This window comes from Vanessa atalanta, chromosome 17 (genome assembly GCF_905147765.1).
Source record: "Vanessa atalanta chromosome 17, ilVanAtal1.2, whole genome shotgun sequence".
Classification (NCBI taxonomy): Eukaryota; Metazoa; Arthropoda; class Insecta; order Lepidoptera; family Nymphalidae; genus Vanessa; species Vanessa atalanta.
In genome coordinates, this window is record NC_061887.1 from 6,950,924 (window position 1) to 6,972,055 (window position 21,132).

At 32.5% G+C, this 21,132-nt stretch overlaps 1 protein-coding gene across 2 annotated transcripts in view; it reads left to right on the forward strand.

Moving 5' to 3' along the window:
• LOC125070519 (tyrosine-protein kinase Src42A) overlaps positions 1-21,132 on the forward strand; it is a 63,762-nt gene that overhangs the window by 12,436 nt on the left and 30,194 nt on the right. The window contains exon 1 of one of the 2 annotated variants that reach the window (XM_047680417.1): positions 11,765-13,567. The exons of the other annotated variant lie outside the window; for it this stretch is intronic. Coding sequence (XP_047536373.1) covers positions 12,021-13,567 — 1,547 coding nt within the window. The 5' untranslated portion in view covers positions 11,765-12,020. Of the gene's footprint in view, positions 1-11,764; positions 13,568-21,132 lie in introns of those variants that run through there. 2 annotated transcript variants of the gene reach the window in all.

Consider the following 21,132-nt stretch of genomic DNA (forward strand, 5'->3'; position numbering starts at 1 on the left):
TTTACAGAATGACCGGAGAGCAATTTCCCTTGTATTGACGACTTTGTAATGTCGCGTGCGTGCCGTAGCTAACTCCCGGCAGCATTCAACGCTCGACGCGTTGTAAAGTTTTGTAAATTAGGTCAGTTCCCTTGACAGTAATAATAACATAACTGAAACTTTATAACGTGTGTCTGTAAATTAGTAGATTGTGTAAAACATAATTTTACACCAGGATCCGATCATTTTAGAAGAAATAGAAAGATTTATTTTTCGTGGTATTATACCAGGTACAAATATTCGGAGAAATGGTATAGATGATATGTAAAGCCACCCACACGCCAAACCGCACGCACCCATGTCATGGTCGATTTTGTGTAGTCAAACGTCAAGACCGTGAAAACAACTTGACACACATTTTATCTGGTACAGACTTACTGGATCGCTGAAGTGCCTGCAAGTGATGGCACTTTCAATTATCACTGCACTGTGAGCGCCCACGTCGATTTTGTTATTGATAATTTTTAACTGCAGTATTTTCACTATGACATTTAATAAATACTTTCACTTATTCCCATTTTTTTTTTTGCTTTGCTTGTATAAATCTACCTTCCGATCTCCAATGCGGCTGTCATTCCGTACATTTTCGCTGTCGTCTTATGTGTCATTTTATTGACGTAGCTAATCCTAATTACAATTTCAAATATATGACGCATTGCAAATTAGTATGTGATCCGTAGTCGAACAATTTTTGTTGGCAGCCGCATAATGTAATGCAAAAAAGTCCCGCCAATTATCACGTATCTCGTACTGATCAGATCCTGGTACCGGCGATTGTCCATCACCGAGATGATGTAAAAGGCTTTCAGCGAATCGTACGCGTTGTAAATTTCCGTTGACCCAGATATGATTAGAAACCTCAGCGAACAGTGAAAATAATATTTTTTGCTGTATGCCAATTTTATCGGTAACGAAGCGTCGCATACACGAGATGTGAATGCGACATTCATAAGTGAGAGTTTTGCAATGCCGAAACTGGTATGTGTACCGCAAAACATTCGCGCGTAATTAATTTTTTCTTAGATATTGATACTTCCGGCTTTTCTAAAGCGATCGTTGTTTATTTTAAGTATAAAATGTATTTACATTAACGATTCCTTGTACAGATAAAAGTTGACGTGTCTTATATGTCAAACCTATTATATTCCTCTAAATATTATGTATTAAATTAACTTATTACTATGTATTAAATGCTTAAGTTTGCATTTTTTATACTTGTACCGTTATGTGAGATTATAATCCTGAATCGACGAATAGATTAAGTTATAAGAAGGTTTCGTTTGATATAGCACAGAGATTCTGACATGACATTATACAAGGACGGTCTGAAAGATCGCATAATGGTGGGTAAAGGGTCTGGATTCTTACTTCGTGTCAGCATAATTAGGAACCTATTAAAAGAGTATATACCAAGTTTTTAACGATATTCGTTTAGGAATCGTCAATCAAAAGAAAAGCTAGAAAACTATTCCCATATCACAATCACATAAGGAGAATTCCGACTGCTTGATAATTGACGCGTCTTAGATCAATTTAACAATGTACTTTCGTAGTGAATTGTAAGTTGGAAACTAATCGAGGTTTTATCACTTGGAGCCTGAGTCAAAAACAGAAGTCTGTATGGACTTCTGTTTTTGACTATAGCACAAAAACGGTGATTGATTATAAAGAAAGGGTTACCACAGTCACTTCAGAGTACTACGCTTTACAATTAAACTGAACGAAGTTCTCAAAGAAAGACATTAGGAAAATCAAAGGTATTACTTTCATAAGAAAACGCGTCGGTTTGCAAGAGTATATTACTGATTATTTTTAAGGGTTCAACCACTTGTCCTTCTATTCTTCAGTGCAGAATTATCTCCCTAACGACCTTTGATTGGCTACAAAGATTTAAAAAGGGTATGACATTTTCATACGATAATAATCAAATCAATTGATATATGAATAATAAAATAGTTTTCTTTAGCGCCCTTCCATTTTACAGACTTTGGACACCCTGAACAAATTAATGAATTTGATACAATTCACTAAGCAATTCAAAAATAAAACCGTTATATTTTAAATTTAGGTAAATTAATTCGAATAATTATTTAATAAAGGTCAAATAAACTCTTGTATTTAATACCTAAGATATGTCATATAAAATATTTTCTAAAACGAGTTGAGTTTATGTTAGATTAAAATATGATGTATACAAACGTAATTTTATTTTATATCTCTTAAAATCTTAACAGCCAATATTATCTCGTACGGGGCGTTAAATTCATTTTATTATCAATAAATTACGAGACGATCTCAAAACATATTGAGCTCGTTTTATTTAAAAAAGTGAAGTACGTTTCATCTAGATAAAATGGTTATTATAACTTGTTTTGACAGGGTTGTCGCATGAAATTTTATAGATCAGTGAAAAGGATAATAAATGAATAATAATTTCCGTTTAGAATTTATGATTATAAAAATATTATTTCAATTCAAATTAATTAACGATTCAACCTGATTTTGTCTAGAATATTAATTTAAATTTATATATATATAATACGTGAATGTTAGGAGTTTTTAGACACCAACTTTATACGAAGCATTAATATGCTATTCGAGTCGAAATTTAAATGTTTAAATTTTTTTTACGTAATACTGTATTGTTAAATAAGCACGAAAGTATTACATGAAAACGTTTACACATTAAATTGGACGCGCCTTCTTTTACTGTTTTACATTATTTTTTTTTAAATTATAAAGAAACAATTTAGAACTAAATAAAAGCCTTGAATGGTAAAAAGGAAATTAATAACGTAAAGGATAAACTTACCGAAAACTTTGAATGTTTAATTAAACTTTAGGTAGGTGAGTTTTGAATAAAACATGCTAGCATTTGTTTCTTACACGAACGAAGTTGTTTGCATGATTGTTTTTATAATTATTTGTTTGTTGCGTATTTGTCGTATATAAAGTGCGAGTTCAGTTCTAATCGCGCACGTCTGAGTCTGTTTCTACATCGCGGAGGAAACGCCTTGCGCGAGCTAGGTCGTTCATCGACCCGCGCTGCTCCGCGGTTAGCGATTGTTTATACACCATTAACCAAACAATGTTTTGCTACTTCGTGACATTCCTTTGTAATCATTTTGAAATGTAGGTTAAGGCTTCTCTTTCATGAAATCTTTTTTAAACGTATTGTTTTCGCCCCGTTTATTACATTATCCTTTGCAAGCGTTCGGCTTTTAGTATTCTGCAACAGATGAAGCTGGGTAATTATCTGATACTATGTTTAGTTATACAGTGTGAATCAAAATGGCGATAATTAGCCTTATATGTATATAAATAAAAACCGCAATCGCAGGATCATCTGATATGTAAAACATTGTTCCACATTCTATGTAATTAATGAAATTTATAAGTCGACCCCTTAGCATGAATAGATACGAGCTAAGCAAACGTTAAATTAAATTACACTGACTACTATCTTAATATTTTGAATTTATAATAAATAAATCCTAATTCTATTATAAATTAATTAAGTACAGCTAAATATCGGATCCGCGACTTTATTGCAAAAACAATTTTTGATTGATAGCTAATCGTAACTACTTAAAAACTGTGAGAAACTTAAGTTTCTCAAACAATGCAATATCATATCTTTTAACAATGACTCTTTCTTACAATTAATTATTTTAAAATTACCAAGTTTACTTTATATCTAAAGTAAAATTATTGAATTTTTAGAAAAACTAACTCTAATTTCTTTATTTTGCACTAAAACTATTCTACATCTAAATAAAACTATAAACGTAAGTACCAATAAAATGTTACATGTACAACGCTTAAGAACTCAACCCTACCGATAAAAAACACAAATAGACTAAGCGCATTCCCCATTCTATAGCCCATTTTATGAAGCACCAGCGTTTGGGAGCAACAAACTATTCATTAGCGTTTTATTCTTAGAACAGATAGCCTTGGATGTGTTCAATAATTGTCTATTTTCTCTATCGTCTAAAGGCTCTAGCTTCAAGATATACTTTGTTTAGTTTAGCGGAGACATTTTGTGCTTTTTAGTCGTGTTTTAAAGCTCGGACGAGAGAATGCGGTGCGCAGGACATACGTAGGCGCCGTTCAGTCGCGCCGCAACTTTCTACGTGCGCGTCTAGAACGCTCTTAAACCGTAATCTCCAGATTGACGTACTTCGCGAACGTTACGACAGGCAAATTAAACTGCACATTACGTTGCTAATAATTTCCAATTCGCCTTTTAATTGGAATCCCCCAACAGCCAATAATAATTACTTCGGTTTTTGTTATCGAGATTTCTCTCAAAAACTTAGATGGACGCAACAAAAAACTAATATTTTTAAATATTCAGCATTTTTAATTAAATTAAATATTTATAAAAAAAAATCGTATGTTCCAGTTATGGATAATCATCCATAACTGGAACATACGATTTTTTTATGGTATATTAACATGTTTTCTGTCTCCATCTTCAAAGTTATTTGAAATAAATGCTCATCAAATAAATACTTATGGTGATATTTGTCATTAAAAGGAAATTAAAATCTCATATAATTGAAAAGGTACTGTGCTATATGTGTGCACAAAAAATGCAACATACTAGTGTACCTGTTTCTTGCATTGCATACAATATCTTCGTAACTTATAAGGTAAAAGTAACTACCTTTGCTTCAAGGAAATCAGTAACTAAATTAGTAAGCTGAATTATCTGTAAACTATAAGTTCTGTACAATCTAGACGCAAGTCTATTTTCCTCTATAAGTAGATACATGAGAAAATTGTTTATCATCATTAATATTTTATTACATACGCACTGCAGTGCGACTTAGTACGCATGAATGTCAGTTGGAGAATGTAATTTCTCAACTCTCATCTGTGCACTATTTCAATAAATGCAAGTATGATCTTCAGCTAAAATCATGCTTGTTGGTCCAGAATTTAAGCCATTCTCGCAATTATTGAGGATTACCAGGATAACTAAAAAACAATTAGAAAATATTTAAGATACCGTAATTAACCTGTTTATAAGTATAGAAGATTCGCAGCTTTTCGTGTCGCAGTTCGTTACTGCTCTTCTTGGAGCAGTTTTAATTCTATCCACAAAGAACATTTATAATTCAGGATTAATTAATATCTATGTTGTGTTTCTATTATCTTGTTGTGTTTCTCGTAGATTTTCGTATATACTATACTATATATATATATATATATATATACATATATATATATTTCGTATATACGTGCATACAGACAAAATAAATGTATTTGATTTACAGACCCGGTCCCGTTACAAATTTATGTAAATCGTGTATTTAGAAATTTCTTTAGATATTGCAATGTTAATTTCAATACTTGTTTTTTGGACATTTAAAGGAGGACTTCCTTTCAATTTCCAATCATTTCAATCAAATACATTCAAGTGTATTTTCTCTTAATTACACTGGCGAATATTTCTCATAAATATGTTTTGAAGTCGTGTCTCGTAAGAAGATGCAACTGAATTCAATGTTGGTGCTTTTTAGCTCCAAAAGGTTCGAAATGTGAATACTTTTCGATTAGTATCAAAGCGGAAACGTAAGAACTGTGTCTTGAATGGACTTGATAGACGAGTAGGTATTTGTTTACATTAGTCATTTCCTCGTATTCAGTTGTGCCCGCATCGGTGCTACATTTACAATGAATAATGTAGACGCCACTCTATACGCGCTTCGAGTGAAAGAACGTGAAGTCCATTAATTTTTCAGTAACTAAAATATTACAATAGTATAAATACTAAATTATAAATGTGTCATTTATTTAATGTAAACGCCACGTAGTTGATATTGATCGTAGTTTAAACTACGACTACCCAGAGGATATCACCTGAACGATTTCTGACACGGCATACATTCATTCGCAAAGGACACTAGCCATCTGCGCCGGACATATTACAATAAGACGGGGAGAAATGTACACAAACACTATTCCCTCACTCTCATAATGCGATGTGACGTCATGACGCGAAAGGGTTCAGGACCAGCATCCACTTTCAGATTCCGGATTTCCACTAGGATTTTCTTGATAAGAAGACTAATCAAATTTTATTTGCCTGATTCAGTGTATGCGGGAATTATACAGAACCTTCCCAGGTCACTGATGTGCGTGGATAGGACTAAGTATTTTTGTTAAGCGTAATAAAACGTGATTATGTCACAAGTGAGAAAGCATAGTTCTTGTAGTTCTTAATGACGTTACATATATATTTTTTTTGTATGACGGTCTTAGTTTTTTATGCAACTAAGAGTATGAAAAAAAAAGTTTTTCAAATAAAATTTTACGAAGAAGAATAAGTTAACAAGCCATAATAAAACATATTATTTAATTTTACAAAAAATGGTCTGAATGCTCTAAAAATTAACGAAATTTTTAAGAAATCCTCTATAATAATCAAAAAAAAAAAAAACAATTAAAAAAAAACATTTTTTTAAGAAATCCTCGTTAGCCTTGCGACGTTCTCATAATCTACCTGGTAGTAAGTGGTCACCTTTAGCCATAGACACTGGCACTGGCCTGACATTGCAAGAAGTATAAACCACTCCATAGTCGATGCGCTACCAAACATAAGATTTATGATTTTATATCCTTAGGGCCTGTTATTAAACTGACTCGCTCGCTTGCGTTTGATACTTTGTGCGAAATATCGCTAAGTGGATGGTACCCATAACGACCAGCTAGAATAGGTATTGATTACTAGAAAAAAATACTGTTTGAGCAAATAATAGATAATTCAAAAAAATATTGTTAGGTATATCTAGAGATTAACCAAAAATTTTTAAGGATATAATTTTTTATGTAAATTTTACATATTCTACATTTAAACATTTGTTCGAGTGGATTACAAACCAACGAATGTAAAGAACCGTTTACGGTATAACTAATGACCACTTACAAAAATATATCACAAAAAAAATATTTTTATATGTCTAAGTTAATAAAAATATCTAGACTCTCTTGACAGCGGTTTGTAATTTGTTAAATTGATTAATAGTGTTCATATTTAAATTTTTATTTAAGGCTTGTTGAACTGTATACATATTCCATCCCATATTCAAAAAACCGGCGTACGTACAAAAACCAGCATTTATAAAATGGAATATTCGTTCAAGTTACTGAAATATTTTAAATTACTTTTTTATTCTCATGTTATTTAAAAAAATTTAAGTATTTTTATGTCTAAAACAATATCGAACTCACAGAAACAGCAAAACCTGCTGAGAGATATGTAACTATGTAAGACATTGCGTAACTGTTTTTTTTATATATAAAATAATCGTTGTACGGATAACGGAACTCTACCACTCGAATCAATTTGCACTTCATTGGTTTTGAATATTATGAATGAACATCAGCGTCACCGATCATCTGTTTATAATGTAGTTAGACAAGATTCAAATTACGTAATCTGCGACAGTTATTCGTTAAATACGTGTCAAATATAATTATATTATTTTCACTGATTACTAATTATTGTACCAAATAATGATCCTAAGCGAAAATTCGACGAGTGTTTTTTAATGTTTGCTTTACGAAATAAATCAAATTTAAAAGTTGTAATTAAACACTCGGTAGTAATAACAAGAAGGTTCGGTCGAACCGAGCAGTATTAATTGAAAGTGCCATGTTAATGTATGTTGGTAAAAAAGCGAATGTCGCGTATGACTCGCTTAGGCGCCGCCTCCTGGCGCCAATGTCGCCGCGGCCACGGCTTCCACGAAATTACTGTGCTAGTACTAAACGTCATGAATATGCACTGACAGCCACTCAAAGCATCGTTACCACTACCATTTCTTGTCAACAACGAGTAATTCCCGCTGGAAATTGTTTATGCTATACTATTTAAGCCGCGGCTTTGGCTGACATTCTTTAGGGATTAAAAGTAATCTATCCAGTAATTCCAGACTAAAACCTATTTCCGTGCTAAATTCAGTAGTTCTAACATGATTGAGTAACAAACACACATCCATCAAAACTCATGCATTTATCAAATTATTAAGAACTAATTTAACATTCATTAGCACTAATAATCGTTCTCCACTAATGAGTTCGTGTCCTAAAGATTTCACGATACAAAACAGTTGTACATCATACAAATTATATTCTGTAGTTTATACTTCTTTAGTGATATAATAAAGAGGAAAATTTGTTTGTTTATATGTAGGGGGTAATCTCGAGAACTAATGAAATTAAAAAAAAAAAACTGGTAGAAAGCCATATTATTCCTAAGTGCGAAAGGGTGTTAAGTCCTGCTTATATTTATATCATATTATATTGTCCTTGACCCTTTGCGAGGCAGGGGCGGGTCTTTAGTATAAAATATTTTAAAGAATCTCACGTATTTTGTTACTCTGTTTACATTTTAATCTTAAGTTTTCCTTATTATGATCATTGCATTTTAAAAATTAACAGGCACAAAAAATTGAAGGAATACACCTTCGTCATTTTGTTTGACGTAAATGAGGTTTCGGTTTAAATGAGCTTAGATTTGAAGTTATGAATAAAACGAGTGAAATTGTTAGTCAATCAGAAAAGATTACCCTTCCAGATCAGATCTGGTAGGTGACATCGCCATTTCTAACTATAAATATGGGTTGTTGTTAAAAAAGTACTCGCCTGTAATTGTCCCATGATGGGCTAAGGCCTCCTCTCCCTTACATAAGAAAGCTTAGAGCTAATTCCACTACGGCACTGCATTGCGGGTTGATCCATGGCATAATATCATTGATATTAAATATGATGCACGAGATATATATAATCAAAAATTAAGCACATGGAAATTCAGTGCTGCTTACCTGTGTTTGAAAACGCAATCGTAGGTTAAGATACACTTGTTCTAACCACTTGACCATATAGAATTATATAAAGTTCTTGTTTTACCTCGCCTTACATACATTAAACATTGTATGGAAATACAACTAAATTTAAGTCAATTTTATCTGTTAATAGATGTTTGGGCTTGGCGGTGGTCTGAGTATGGCTCCCTCCGCAGTGTTCTTTTTAAAAGGTGTTCGAAAAAGTGTATTATTTACAGATGCAACGAATATAACATCTTTGAAACCGTGATAGAAAACGTTTAGACTGCGTATTCCTTATTTTTTTACGGTTATTACGGCGTTGCAGTTTCCATCATATAGCTAGGCTAGCTAGCTAGGTTCATATGCGTCCCTAAAAACCTTAAAATAAATTAGGAAAAAATCAATACATACAATTTAAAACTATATTTTAAAGCCATTCAATGTGCGTGTTTAGCGTGATCGCATAAAAATATCAGTAGTACGCATAATAAAAGAGTTATTCGTATTTCGATAAAGATCATTATAATTGCTTTCGATGTATCTCTGTCAAGCTGTCACAGAGTGTGAAGTTTAATCGAAATGACCTACAAAGTCTTTTGGTATTCAGGTTTCAAAGATAAATATGATAAATTTTAAATTTCAAGCACCCTTCTAGTATAATTGACTGATTGTATATATAAAAAAAAAAGTTGGAATACAGATAAAGTCTACAAATTTCCTTATTTCGGATGAATACTTTTCTAAGCAAATATAGACAGCAAATATAAAAAAAATCATTACTGTAGGTAATATGCAATGTGGAAAAAATGTTTTATAATGTATTTTCAAGAGTATCAGTTAATTCTATGATTATGACTATTAGTTAGGGGAATGGAATGGCTATCAAATAATTAGATATTAATTGCAAATTAATGATCGATCAATGAATTCTTTAAATTATTGAATATATCAACATTTATTCTCATCGTGCAGTAAAAATAATAACAAAATTTCAAATAGGAAAGCTTTCGAGACCCAAAAAAAATTCAATATTGGCTTATAAATGCCGAGAATTCTGAGGTAACCCAACCGAATTAATAAACTCCTAATTTTTTACAGCTTAAAACTCATAATACTTAATTTAAAATATTTTATAAAAGGTATTAAATAAAATGTTATTGAAAATTAGCGTATCTAAGATGTTTTTTTTCCTGCTGCTGGGTCTTACCAGAATTCTGCTAAACAGAAAGTGTTTCGTCGAAACCGCGATCACGTTATCTGAGGTCGTCTTAATGACGTCGTTATTACCACTTATGATATTACATGATGTATCTACGCCAAGAATAAGATAGAAAATGTATTATCTAAATTATTAAAAGACTACCATCTAACATAAAACGATACTAGACCATTTTCTTGCTCCGAGATAATTATAACTGCTCTTAACTTGGCGAAAATTAGCTATTTTTTTTTTAAAATAAAAGCGTGACTAGTGGCCAGGACTTTCTCTAAAACACAAATTGGATTATTATTTGATTAATCGTAGTATCAAAAGAAACTAAGATGTCTTATCTATTTAATAAATTCATTGACCGCCAAAATTCTAAACGGATACGAATTCGACTCTTGCTGCAATATAAATATATCGTTGGAATTTTTTGAATCATACATTTAAAGTTAACTGTTGAAGGTTGTTAAGATGTGCGTCAATTTAGTTATATATATTTTTTCATTTAGATATAAAAAAACGACTATCATTAACTCATCAAACAAACTTTATATTTATACATTTCAATTTAATTACATAACATGAATTATTTCCGACTGGTTCCATTTTGTACTTAAGCATAAATGTAATTGAAGGTGCTAAACTATCTATCAAGATGTCATTCCTCGATTTTGACCCATACAAAGGTTGATTAGGCGCTGTATGGATAATTAATACCTGATTTGTCCGTCCCACATACGGGCCACGCATCACAAGCTGCGCCGGCGCCAATCCTAACTGTTGATTGGCATTTGCGCGTGTAATTGCACTTGGCTTGTACATAGTATCCAATTATTTTTACCAATAAATAGAAACAAATGTTCAGTCGCTACATATATTTCAATGTGCAATGTGGAAGTTACCCGTATGTCTAAAATGAAATCATTTTAAATTATAACATCAAATGAATTTCTACATTCAGTAGCAAATTTTTGCCGTCTTCCAGCATCATCGTCAGTTGAAATGATGGTCGGAGATAAGAAATTCGCTCGCATGACGGTGCCCATGAACGCAACGCAAAGGGGCCAACACAATGCCGTATAACTGTACCTGACGGGATGTCTGTACATGAGGTGGAAAAGTTACGACTCACCGTCTAATAAATAGCTCATCTTTTAATTAACAAACGGTTTAATGTATTTTTGGAATATTTCATAGATTACAAGCTATAAATTGTAATGAGCGACGTCTGACGATGAATGTAAATAGCTGTTAATCGTTCGGTTACAATAAACGATGTCCGCGGTAGCCGAACGGTTTACTAATTTCCAGCCATCCATTCGTTGCGTCAGTAATGCGAATCTTGAATTGATGTACTTGCATATGTAATGCAAATAATGAAATTTGTCGAAAACGTAACACTTTGATCTGATTTTATTTATCGGTTTTTATATGTTACACTTTAGTAGTAATATAACCTTTAAACAAAAATTGCTGTTACAAAAATGTGTATATGATTTGTAAAGAATATCAAAATTTGGATTTAATAGGTCAATCTATACCGTTATATAATTGGTTGAAGAAGTGCATTGGATAAAAATTGATGTATGATCGTCAAAGATGGCTTATGCGGTGGCGGGGCGGGCGCGGGTGCGGGCGGCGGTGCTGCGCATGCGACTCTCACCGCCTTATCTCTCGCGACCTCCGCCGCGCCCGGACGCGCACGACTACAGCGCAACGCATCGCTTGCACTTGCGCCGCGCTCGCGCTATGTCGCCCCATATACGTCACAATTATGTGTTTGAATATTTGAATTTTGTTTGTTTCATAAGAGGCTGCAGCCCAGAAAAACGTCAGTGATTTAATTATTTATTATTTTAATTTGTGATATTTAAAAAGTAACTTTTGAAGTAGTTGGTCGAGTGTTTTTATTATATAAACTTTATAACACGACGATGGTGTCGGAAGGGGCTCTGCCCGTTGTATGGTGTATGCGCGATAACCAACTTGTGCCTCACCAAGTTTCCGGTGTTAAGTTGCAAGGTGCTGTCACTGGAGCCCATATAGCCGCTGTAACAGACTTTTTACGCATGGTGGCCGGTACTCAAATCATTTTACCGCCTACAGCTGTGCCCGAGAACTACGATAATGACATTAATAAAGAAAAGGAAAACACAACTAGACGTCGCAAGATGTCAATGCAAGTGGAAGTTCCATGTGTTTTCCTCTCCGAGAGTGCACTACAAAAAGCAAAAAGTCGACATAATTCATTAGAAGAAAAGCTAATCTTTGAAAACTCTAGTTGTTCTACTACAAGGTATTCGGAAACTGATACACAGTTTTGTATTAGTAAAAAAAGTGAAGAAAAACTCGAAAAAGATATGTATCCCCAAAGAATAACAAGGATAATTGAATTAGATGATTTTAATGCTGATTTAATGAATAAAATAGAAAAAGAACCATTACAAAGAATAACTAGAATAATTGAATTTGAAAATGATAAATTATCTTCGCCATTAAATCATGATGAAGAAATTGAAGTGCCACAAAAAATTACTAGAATTATAGAATTTAATGAAGACAATTCTGTATCTACGCATACAAATAGTTACGAAGATTTTGATAAAGAATGTACGCATAAATTTAATAGAATAGTAGAAAGTGCTAAAGATAATAGTTTTCCTAGTATGGCTAAAATAATAGAAATGGAAAATGAAAAATCAAATGAAAGGAGATTGTCCTTAACCTATGAACGGGAAATTGGTTGCGGGGGAAATGAAAATAATAGCGAAAATCCTATTGTTAAATCTAAACCAATGCAAAGAAGTAGATTTAGTGTAGACTCCTCTTGCTCCGAAAACTCTTATGCTAACATAGAGACTATTAAGAGTTTACAGGATGTGAGACGGGAGGACATTACAGATTTCAGTACAAATCCTGAATCGTTATCTACTTGTAAGCCGATTGTTCGGTCGCGTTTTCGCAGGAAAAAAACATCTGTTTGTTCGATTGGCTCGTCGGACTGTGATGATGAGATAGACGTAATTTTTAAGTCGAAACCAAAATCTAGTCAGTGGGTGAGCTTGGATTGGATACCACCACCACCCAAAGAAGAGCCAGTGATTACACAAGTCTGTGATAAAAATGATTTTATATCAAAATGGATAGCTGAACAGAACTCTCATGATTCGGGAATTGTTCCCGAAGAAAGGAGGAGAAGCCTCCCCCCTAAATCGAATGAAATGTATTTACAAAATATGAGAAGGTTTAGTGATGGTTTACAGATTTGTAAGGAAGATGCAGCGAGTGACTCACCGGCAACAGTAAAATGGAAATGGCATGATATTGTTAAAAGGCATCTTCAATTAGTAAAAAACGACAAAGGCTTTAGAAGACAAAGAGGAAGCTGGATGAGAACTGCACGCCGGCTCTCAGGAACAAATGAAAATAATAAACATGTCGAACTTCCACTAGATACATATATGAAACTCAATACAATGCCGTAAGTTATTTTTTTACAATCATGTACACAATGTTACACCCTACTTATTTTGAAACAACTAACCCACTATAACTATATTTCGGATGCATTGACGCATGTCCATGAAACTAGCCATGACGATCTACTTAGTCAAATCCAAACCTGCTGAACGAGTCAAACATTCAACTTTAACTAGTGGAACTGGTTGCCACTTTTTGGCTTCCACCAGGTCACTTTTTCATGCTGATCATTCATATTGACTATTGTCACATACATTAGTACATACGTTTCCTTACATATTATGTCTTCGTGATTCTTTCCCTTAACGGTACTCAGTTTTCCATTAATTTGTCTAACTGATTAGCTGTAATTATAGTAGTATAAAATTGTACACCCGTTCCGTAAGTTTTCATATGAGAGCAAATTTATGTATTCGGGTGATGTAAATGAGCATCAGGAAAGATCGTTACTCGGGTCTTTTGATAAGGCGCCGATCGAGAAGTGCGTGTTACGAGAGCTGTCCCGAGCACGCGCTTCCGCAAGGCCGTCTGATTAGAATGCAGGGAGCTCGCGTCCAAGGCTACGTTAGCGCGGTCGGTCGCTGCACCGACGGCAATCTTCCTCTCGGTAGTTCGGCGATTGGAAGTCTGCTCAGGAAGTAACCTATGAAGGTAACGCTCACGAAAACTGTAGTCGACCAGTCGGAAGTAATTGTGATTTAAATTTTGTACGCATCTTTAGTTCGTGATTTTGTTTTATATACTTCCTTAATCCTTTTTGGAATTATTAAGACTCGGAATACGCGTTTCATTTAATTATGAATAGTTAATAAAGTGGAAACCTCTAACTACGCACCGTAATAGATAAGCGTAGGCAGTACTTATGAAAAAATATATTATATAATTAATTATTCTTGCCAAGTAATAAAAAAAAGAATATTTAACCATTTATGATATATATCTGAAGTCCCAACCACTAGAGAGCGCGGAAAGCAGCGGGTGGTGAGGCAAGGTATACGGACGTGCCGGTGTCGGTTTCACTGATCAGCCTTGAGGGATACTCTGGTTGCACAATTGTAAACTTCTGTTCCTATAATAAATGCTGATAATGATTACAACTGAATAATATAACGTAAATCACCACATTCCAATGAAATCACAATTAAGAGAACAAAGTTTCTTATTCATGTATACATTAAAACCTTTTTGATGTGGTAGTTCGGGTCAGGGACATATTTCAATGTCATTAATTCTTCCAATCATTTCATTGAACTCTTGTCTATTATTAATGATCTTATCATGTAATTTATTAATATTCTATTCACATCCAACTATCAATATTAAGGTTGTCACTGATTATTATTACTCTAAGTTAATACAATGTCGGTTGATGTTTCTTTATCAAAAAAGCTTGTTTGGTCGTATGATTATCAACAAAGCTATTGTACTAATGAAACGTAAGTACGATTTGAAACAAACAAAATGAATTCACATCGGAAAATGGTCTCGGTATACATAGATTTATACAATTATGTCTATAAAACTGTTCGTGTTCATTCTTATGTAACAGATTCAATTGAACAATGTTTCCATAAAAGATCAAAACTTTCAGCATTTTGTTTAAGTAAATAAATATTTTATGAAATATATTTCTTTTTGTATTTCCAAAAATAATATTTTATAATACACAAAAAACTTTCAGTAATCACTAATTTATATCGATTATTACTATAAGATAAAATAAGTTGATTATATTATTGTGATAACGTCGTTTATCTGATTTGATTACATTCAACAATTGTCATAAATTTATTATATCTCGGACGAAACGACGTGTTTTCGTTTAAAAAACTTACCAGAAATGATCGTTTGTTAATCGCGCTTTATATTGTGTAACAGTTGAAATAGACAGTGAACGATCTATCGATTTTTAATATGATATTAATCGAGGTGAAATTTCGTAATGCAATGAGGTTGACAAAAGTAATTTGTGCTACAAATCATGAATACGAATTTTGTATTCGAAACGGAAAGAAAACGCATCTGGAATAAGAAGTGAATATAGTTTGTCCTTTTGCTCTTTTATCACAATGCAGCGTTTATATTGTCTAATAACAACATTAATTGCTTTTGGCTCACTTTCACTGCGGCCAGCACTGATTTGGGTAACATTTCGTGACGTCTCTCAACTTCTCTTTGTCGATTTAATTATTTTTTTTTTCGTTGTAAACGTAAATGCTTTCTCGATGTAATATATTATCTGTTGTCAGTTTATAATTGCTTATAATTAAGGAGGTGTAACCGAGACAATATTTTTAAATGTAATTAGTGATATTTATCTCCTCTTTCGCGATATTTCATTGTAATATTATACACGTGTTAGAAAATGTTTTGTACTTATCGTGAGGTTCAGAGATCTCTTGCGAAAGAACAATGCAAAAGTTTTTATGGTTTGTTTTTTGATTTTATGCGTGCTGCGATCGCTTGCGCTGTGAGCCTTCGTCGATAATAATCATCGTGCACTGATGTTTTCAGGCATTTATTATAAACTATTTTCGTATATAAATCAAGTGGCGTCTACAATTGAAATAATATTATCGTTAATACTATTTTAAGTACCTATTAATAAACTATTATCTTATCAGTATTGTTATCTATTGAAATATAGGTAGATGGACTATATTCGGATATAATTGCTCTTGTAAAATAAGGAATTGTTTGTGACGATGTGACTAAAATTTTCGCAGTACCTCCTGCTGACGCTTTTGTATTCCGCATCATCATCATCATGTCCATAACTGATCGAAAACAAATGGCACTAGCCGTTAACGACTCATTGTAAAATTCGCTAACTTATCCATTGAGTTAATAAACTATTAAATCGACCATTTGTAACACTCATTCCTTTCCTGTTTACACCATCTAAATACAATACATACAACCAATTTAAAAATGTACTCTACCAGCCGCCCGTTCTGATTTCGTATAAGTAACATTCATACAAAATTACTCCTCCCAGCCCGTCCCTTAAAGTTGAAATTTCCCTTTTTAGTGAATGCTTATCTTTGAAATAAATTAAACCCATATTCCAAATTTCAGATTTCTAAACACGGTACTGTATGGGCTGTTCATTGACAATCAATCGGGATATTAATTATTAAAGGTTTATTTTTTGTGATTAAATTATATGGATGAATATTTTACTTGACACTACTTACCTGAACGTCCTTATTGTAAATTCATAGGATGTCTTGATTTGTATGAATGTTATCCTTATCTGTCACTTCTCTGAATAAGTAACGGACAAACATATATTGCCTGCAAAAATACCGTTTATTTTATTATCTTTAATGGGGTTTTTAGTTCATGCATATCTTTTCAAGCGAATTCTTCTTGCTCTAAATATCAGCTCAAATGTATGTTTACATTACCTGTTAGTCAAAAGCGATACGAACATTTATTTCGTAGAAATATAATGGAATCTCAGGAAAATGAATTTAGAATAAATAACCTTTTTGGTTGGTATTATTTTTAAAGTTATACAAAGAAAAGACTAGAACTATAATATCTTATAAAAACTAACACAATTCTATGAAACAATAGATGATGACTTCAATGTATAATTAGTCGTTAGTTTTATTCCTACTAGTTAACTTATTAATCGTTTGATCTTTTGTATATAAACAACGGTACAATCAATTACACGTGCATCGATATTATTTCTCATGGATGTAACGATAGATTTAACACGATTCGAAACATGTGACATATTTCCTGATTCACATGTAGTTGACACGTTTTTTTTAGTCCTTAATATAGATGTGTCAATAGAATCGTTGGAAACAACATCTTTGTCTTTATATCTAATTATTTATAATAAAAAAAAGTTGATTTATTACAGGTATACACTTAATTGTCATCTCCCTTATACGTCTTAACAATATCTAACTAGGCATAGAACTAGCTCTCCCTAAAAAAAACTAGCATCGAAGTCTACGACGAGTATGTCTATCGGGATAGAAACCCTATAATTAGATTACCCATCTAGTGAACAACCTTAAGTCAGGTAGGACTGGCTTAGCAAAAAAACGTTCTTGCATCGGCACGCAAAAGTTCAACGATCGCCAACCCACCCATAGCCCATTGTAAAATTCTCATTTCTCTCATTATGGAAAAAAGTTGAAGATCTATTTTTAGTGCGAGATTTAAAGGTTTTTTACGATGTGAATAATTTATAGGATAATTTGTACAATTCGACTTTATACTCATTATATTATTGGCAATTGTTTTATTATTTTGTGCTCTGACAATTAGTCACATAACTAAATTAATTGTGATTATATAATTAAGCATATATCATTTATATCTTATTTATTCTTATTCCTTACTAATGATATAAAAGAAATAAAACAAAAGTTTCCTTTAATTTTTATCGAGGCTTCTATTTCAAAAATTGATCAAAAATCCGGCCATATAAAGATCGTGATGTTTTTTTCATCGGACAAACCCTGATAGCGTTTTTAATCTGAATACAGATCCTACTAACTGACAAGTCTCGATAATAAATGAAGCTATTCATGTTTGCAGTTTGTTATTTGAACTTTCGAATCTCTCCAATTGAAACATGTAAAATAAATATGTAACGCGGTGCCTGTTTAAATAAACTTTATGAATTTAGAAACTTGTTAGAATATTGTTTGCTAGATATATTTAATTTTTTTTTTCAAGGTTATTCTCGTTAAACTATTAATAATGAACTCATGAATAATTTTCGTTACTGTCTACCAGTTTTGTGAGAACGATGTCAGCGCTTTTTTTTCCAGACAAAAGTTTACGTTAGGTAACTTCGTATCTAAATAATTATATTAAATGCTGTTAAAAGTTGTCAACGAAATTGTGAGTACTTAAATAAAATTTTATATTTTATTATCTCCATCAAGTACTATTGTAGGTGATAAAACAATTTTATGCCCAGTTCTTTGTATAATTTTAATTGACAGTGACTCATTAGAAATACTCCACTATTATATGTCGGTCGCTATAAAACATCATCCAGTATTTAAAAGGATAATAAGTCAGGAATCGATATATCGATGTATGCGATTAAGATATCTAGGAGACTGATTTTATATACAAGATTATATTTACTTTATTCGACAAAGGTAATACAGTAAACTAAATTTGATTTGTAAAAGTTTAAACATAAATAAAATATTATGTTTTTATTTTATCTTTTCTAACGAAAAATAGTTTAACATTTTTATTTGTTTGTGCCGCAATGTCTATTGTAATATATTTATATGAAACTAGTATTTTATCACTAGACATTATAAATATGTCTGTCTATAGGCGATAAACTCTAAATATAATAAAAGGTTTTTCATACGGTTTTCATTAATGGAGTGACTCATGAAAAAGATTCCAGTGTATAATTAATTAATGGCTCAAGTATGTTGATAGAAATCAAGCAAACTGGGATCTTATTTGGGATGCACCGCGTAAACCAATGTGTAATAGTTATAACCAATCCGGTATAAAAGTTTTTGCGAAGCCGGAACGGATTGCTACCTAGTTGTAAATAAACATAAATAGAAGAGGCTATTTTTTGAGAAAATATGTATTCAGAAACCGATTTCATTTTCACAACATGCAGGTCAAGGTTGGTCTGACGTCTGCTGCGTTTGCAGCTTGTAATTTTACATTTCATATTGTTATTAGTCGTGAAGCGTTCGTGTTACGTTATGGTTAAAAGCGTGTTTAAATTATGTGTTCGTCCTGTGAGTTTTATCTGTCCCCGGGCGTTTGCTTTCTTGATGCATACAAATTGCAAACACAATGACTCAACCGAGCTCCGCGATTAGCCACGGTATTATCATCCCGTTGCAATTAGACATAGTTTTTGTAATTTCATTTGCCACTGGGAAAAATGAGGCTTTAAATTATATATACTTGACGTATTTACCAAGTAATCCTTCACCAATTACTAATACATTATAACTGGTTACTAATACATAATTACAGAACTATACTCGCTTTTAATTTAATAAGGCTACGAGTGTCTTAGTAAGGCTGTCTCATTCAACGAACCTGTTTTAGTAATGATTCTTGTATTATTATATAGCCTCATTGACATATTGGGTGGCTTAAAAGCAAATTCCGAGGTACTGGGTTCAAATTACCCATTTTACCCGGGCCTAACAAAAGTTATTAGGTTTTAGAATCTGTATGTATTAGTGCTAACTCTAGTATCTCATCAGATTATGAGGGAAAGAATAGAGTATTCACTTACGTTTGCGCTCATTATGCAACGATAACATGTTCTGCGCAGTTTGAATAGGCTTGAGATTGGCCCCCATTGCCGGAATCGTCAATAATGACTTAATCATAATATGTATATAAATAATAATACCATATTTATATGTCATAGATATTAATATTTATGCTGAAACAACTCATGCTCTGTTTATATATGTCAATGTGTCAATAAGGATGATGGCTGCACTTGATTTAAATCAATCAATTCCGAATGCGTTTTCCATCACAAGACCTTCGATCAGGACTACCTAGTTACCGATCTATGACCCTTAGCATGCCCTTAGCACGTGACAAGGTCACACTAGCTGGTAATAAAAGTTTCAGGACGCAGCGCCCTTTTACTTTTATTATTATTTCGACATTGATGACACTCTATCCTCTATCCTCGTCTAAGATTTTACTATCCAATTGTGCTCAGCATACAATAAAATATAGTATGTATTTAATGATCAACATCCTTAACCATATTAAGATAGCCTTTTATCCTCTTATGCAACTGTTTTTAATTTTATAATTATGCAAAAAAAATATATATTGTTTATAAACAAATTAAAAGGTGTGTTAATAATAAAATGGGAACAAACGGTAGTTGAATCATTTACAGGTTTAATTCTGGCGATTTGACTGGTTTTATGATAAGCCTGGCCAATTAAATAGTCCTAAATAATTATTGAAATTCAATTAAAAAGCGACCAGATGAGGTACGGTAACGGTATTTTATTTTTCCAAGTTGTTTAACACGCAAATTTATACTAAGCTTATAACAATATATTGTTTGATATTTTATTTAAATATAATTAATACTAATTTTCGCCAGCGGCTTCACCCTCGTTTCGGAGATAGGGTAGGAAATCTGTTATAGAAAAGTCCTATGTCCTTCCTTGGGGTTCAAGATTGCTTCGTACTGAATTTCATTAAATTCCAGTTTAGCCTTACGCTACAGATAAAATAAATAGTTCAGTAAATGTATTGAAATTAAACTTGAACGCGATTTACAATTTCCTTTTCTAATAAAACTTTTAGTACATTACGTAGTTTGTTTATGAGTAGTGTTTAAACATCAAGTATAATAAAAACTAGAGTTCGATTCTCCAAGACTTTCGCGGATATAAAACGATAAAAATAATGATTCATTTACTTACGCCAGCGTAATTCGTCTCTATCTTAATATTAATAACTAACCGTAATTTAGCAACATTTAACAAAATTCGTGCTTTGCACTAATGTACTAGATAACTAAACTAATACATTAGTGCACAGGACAAATATATA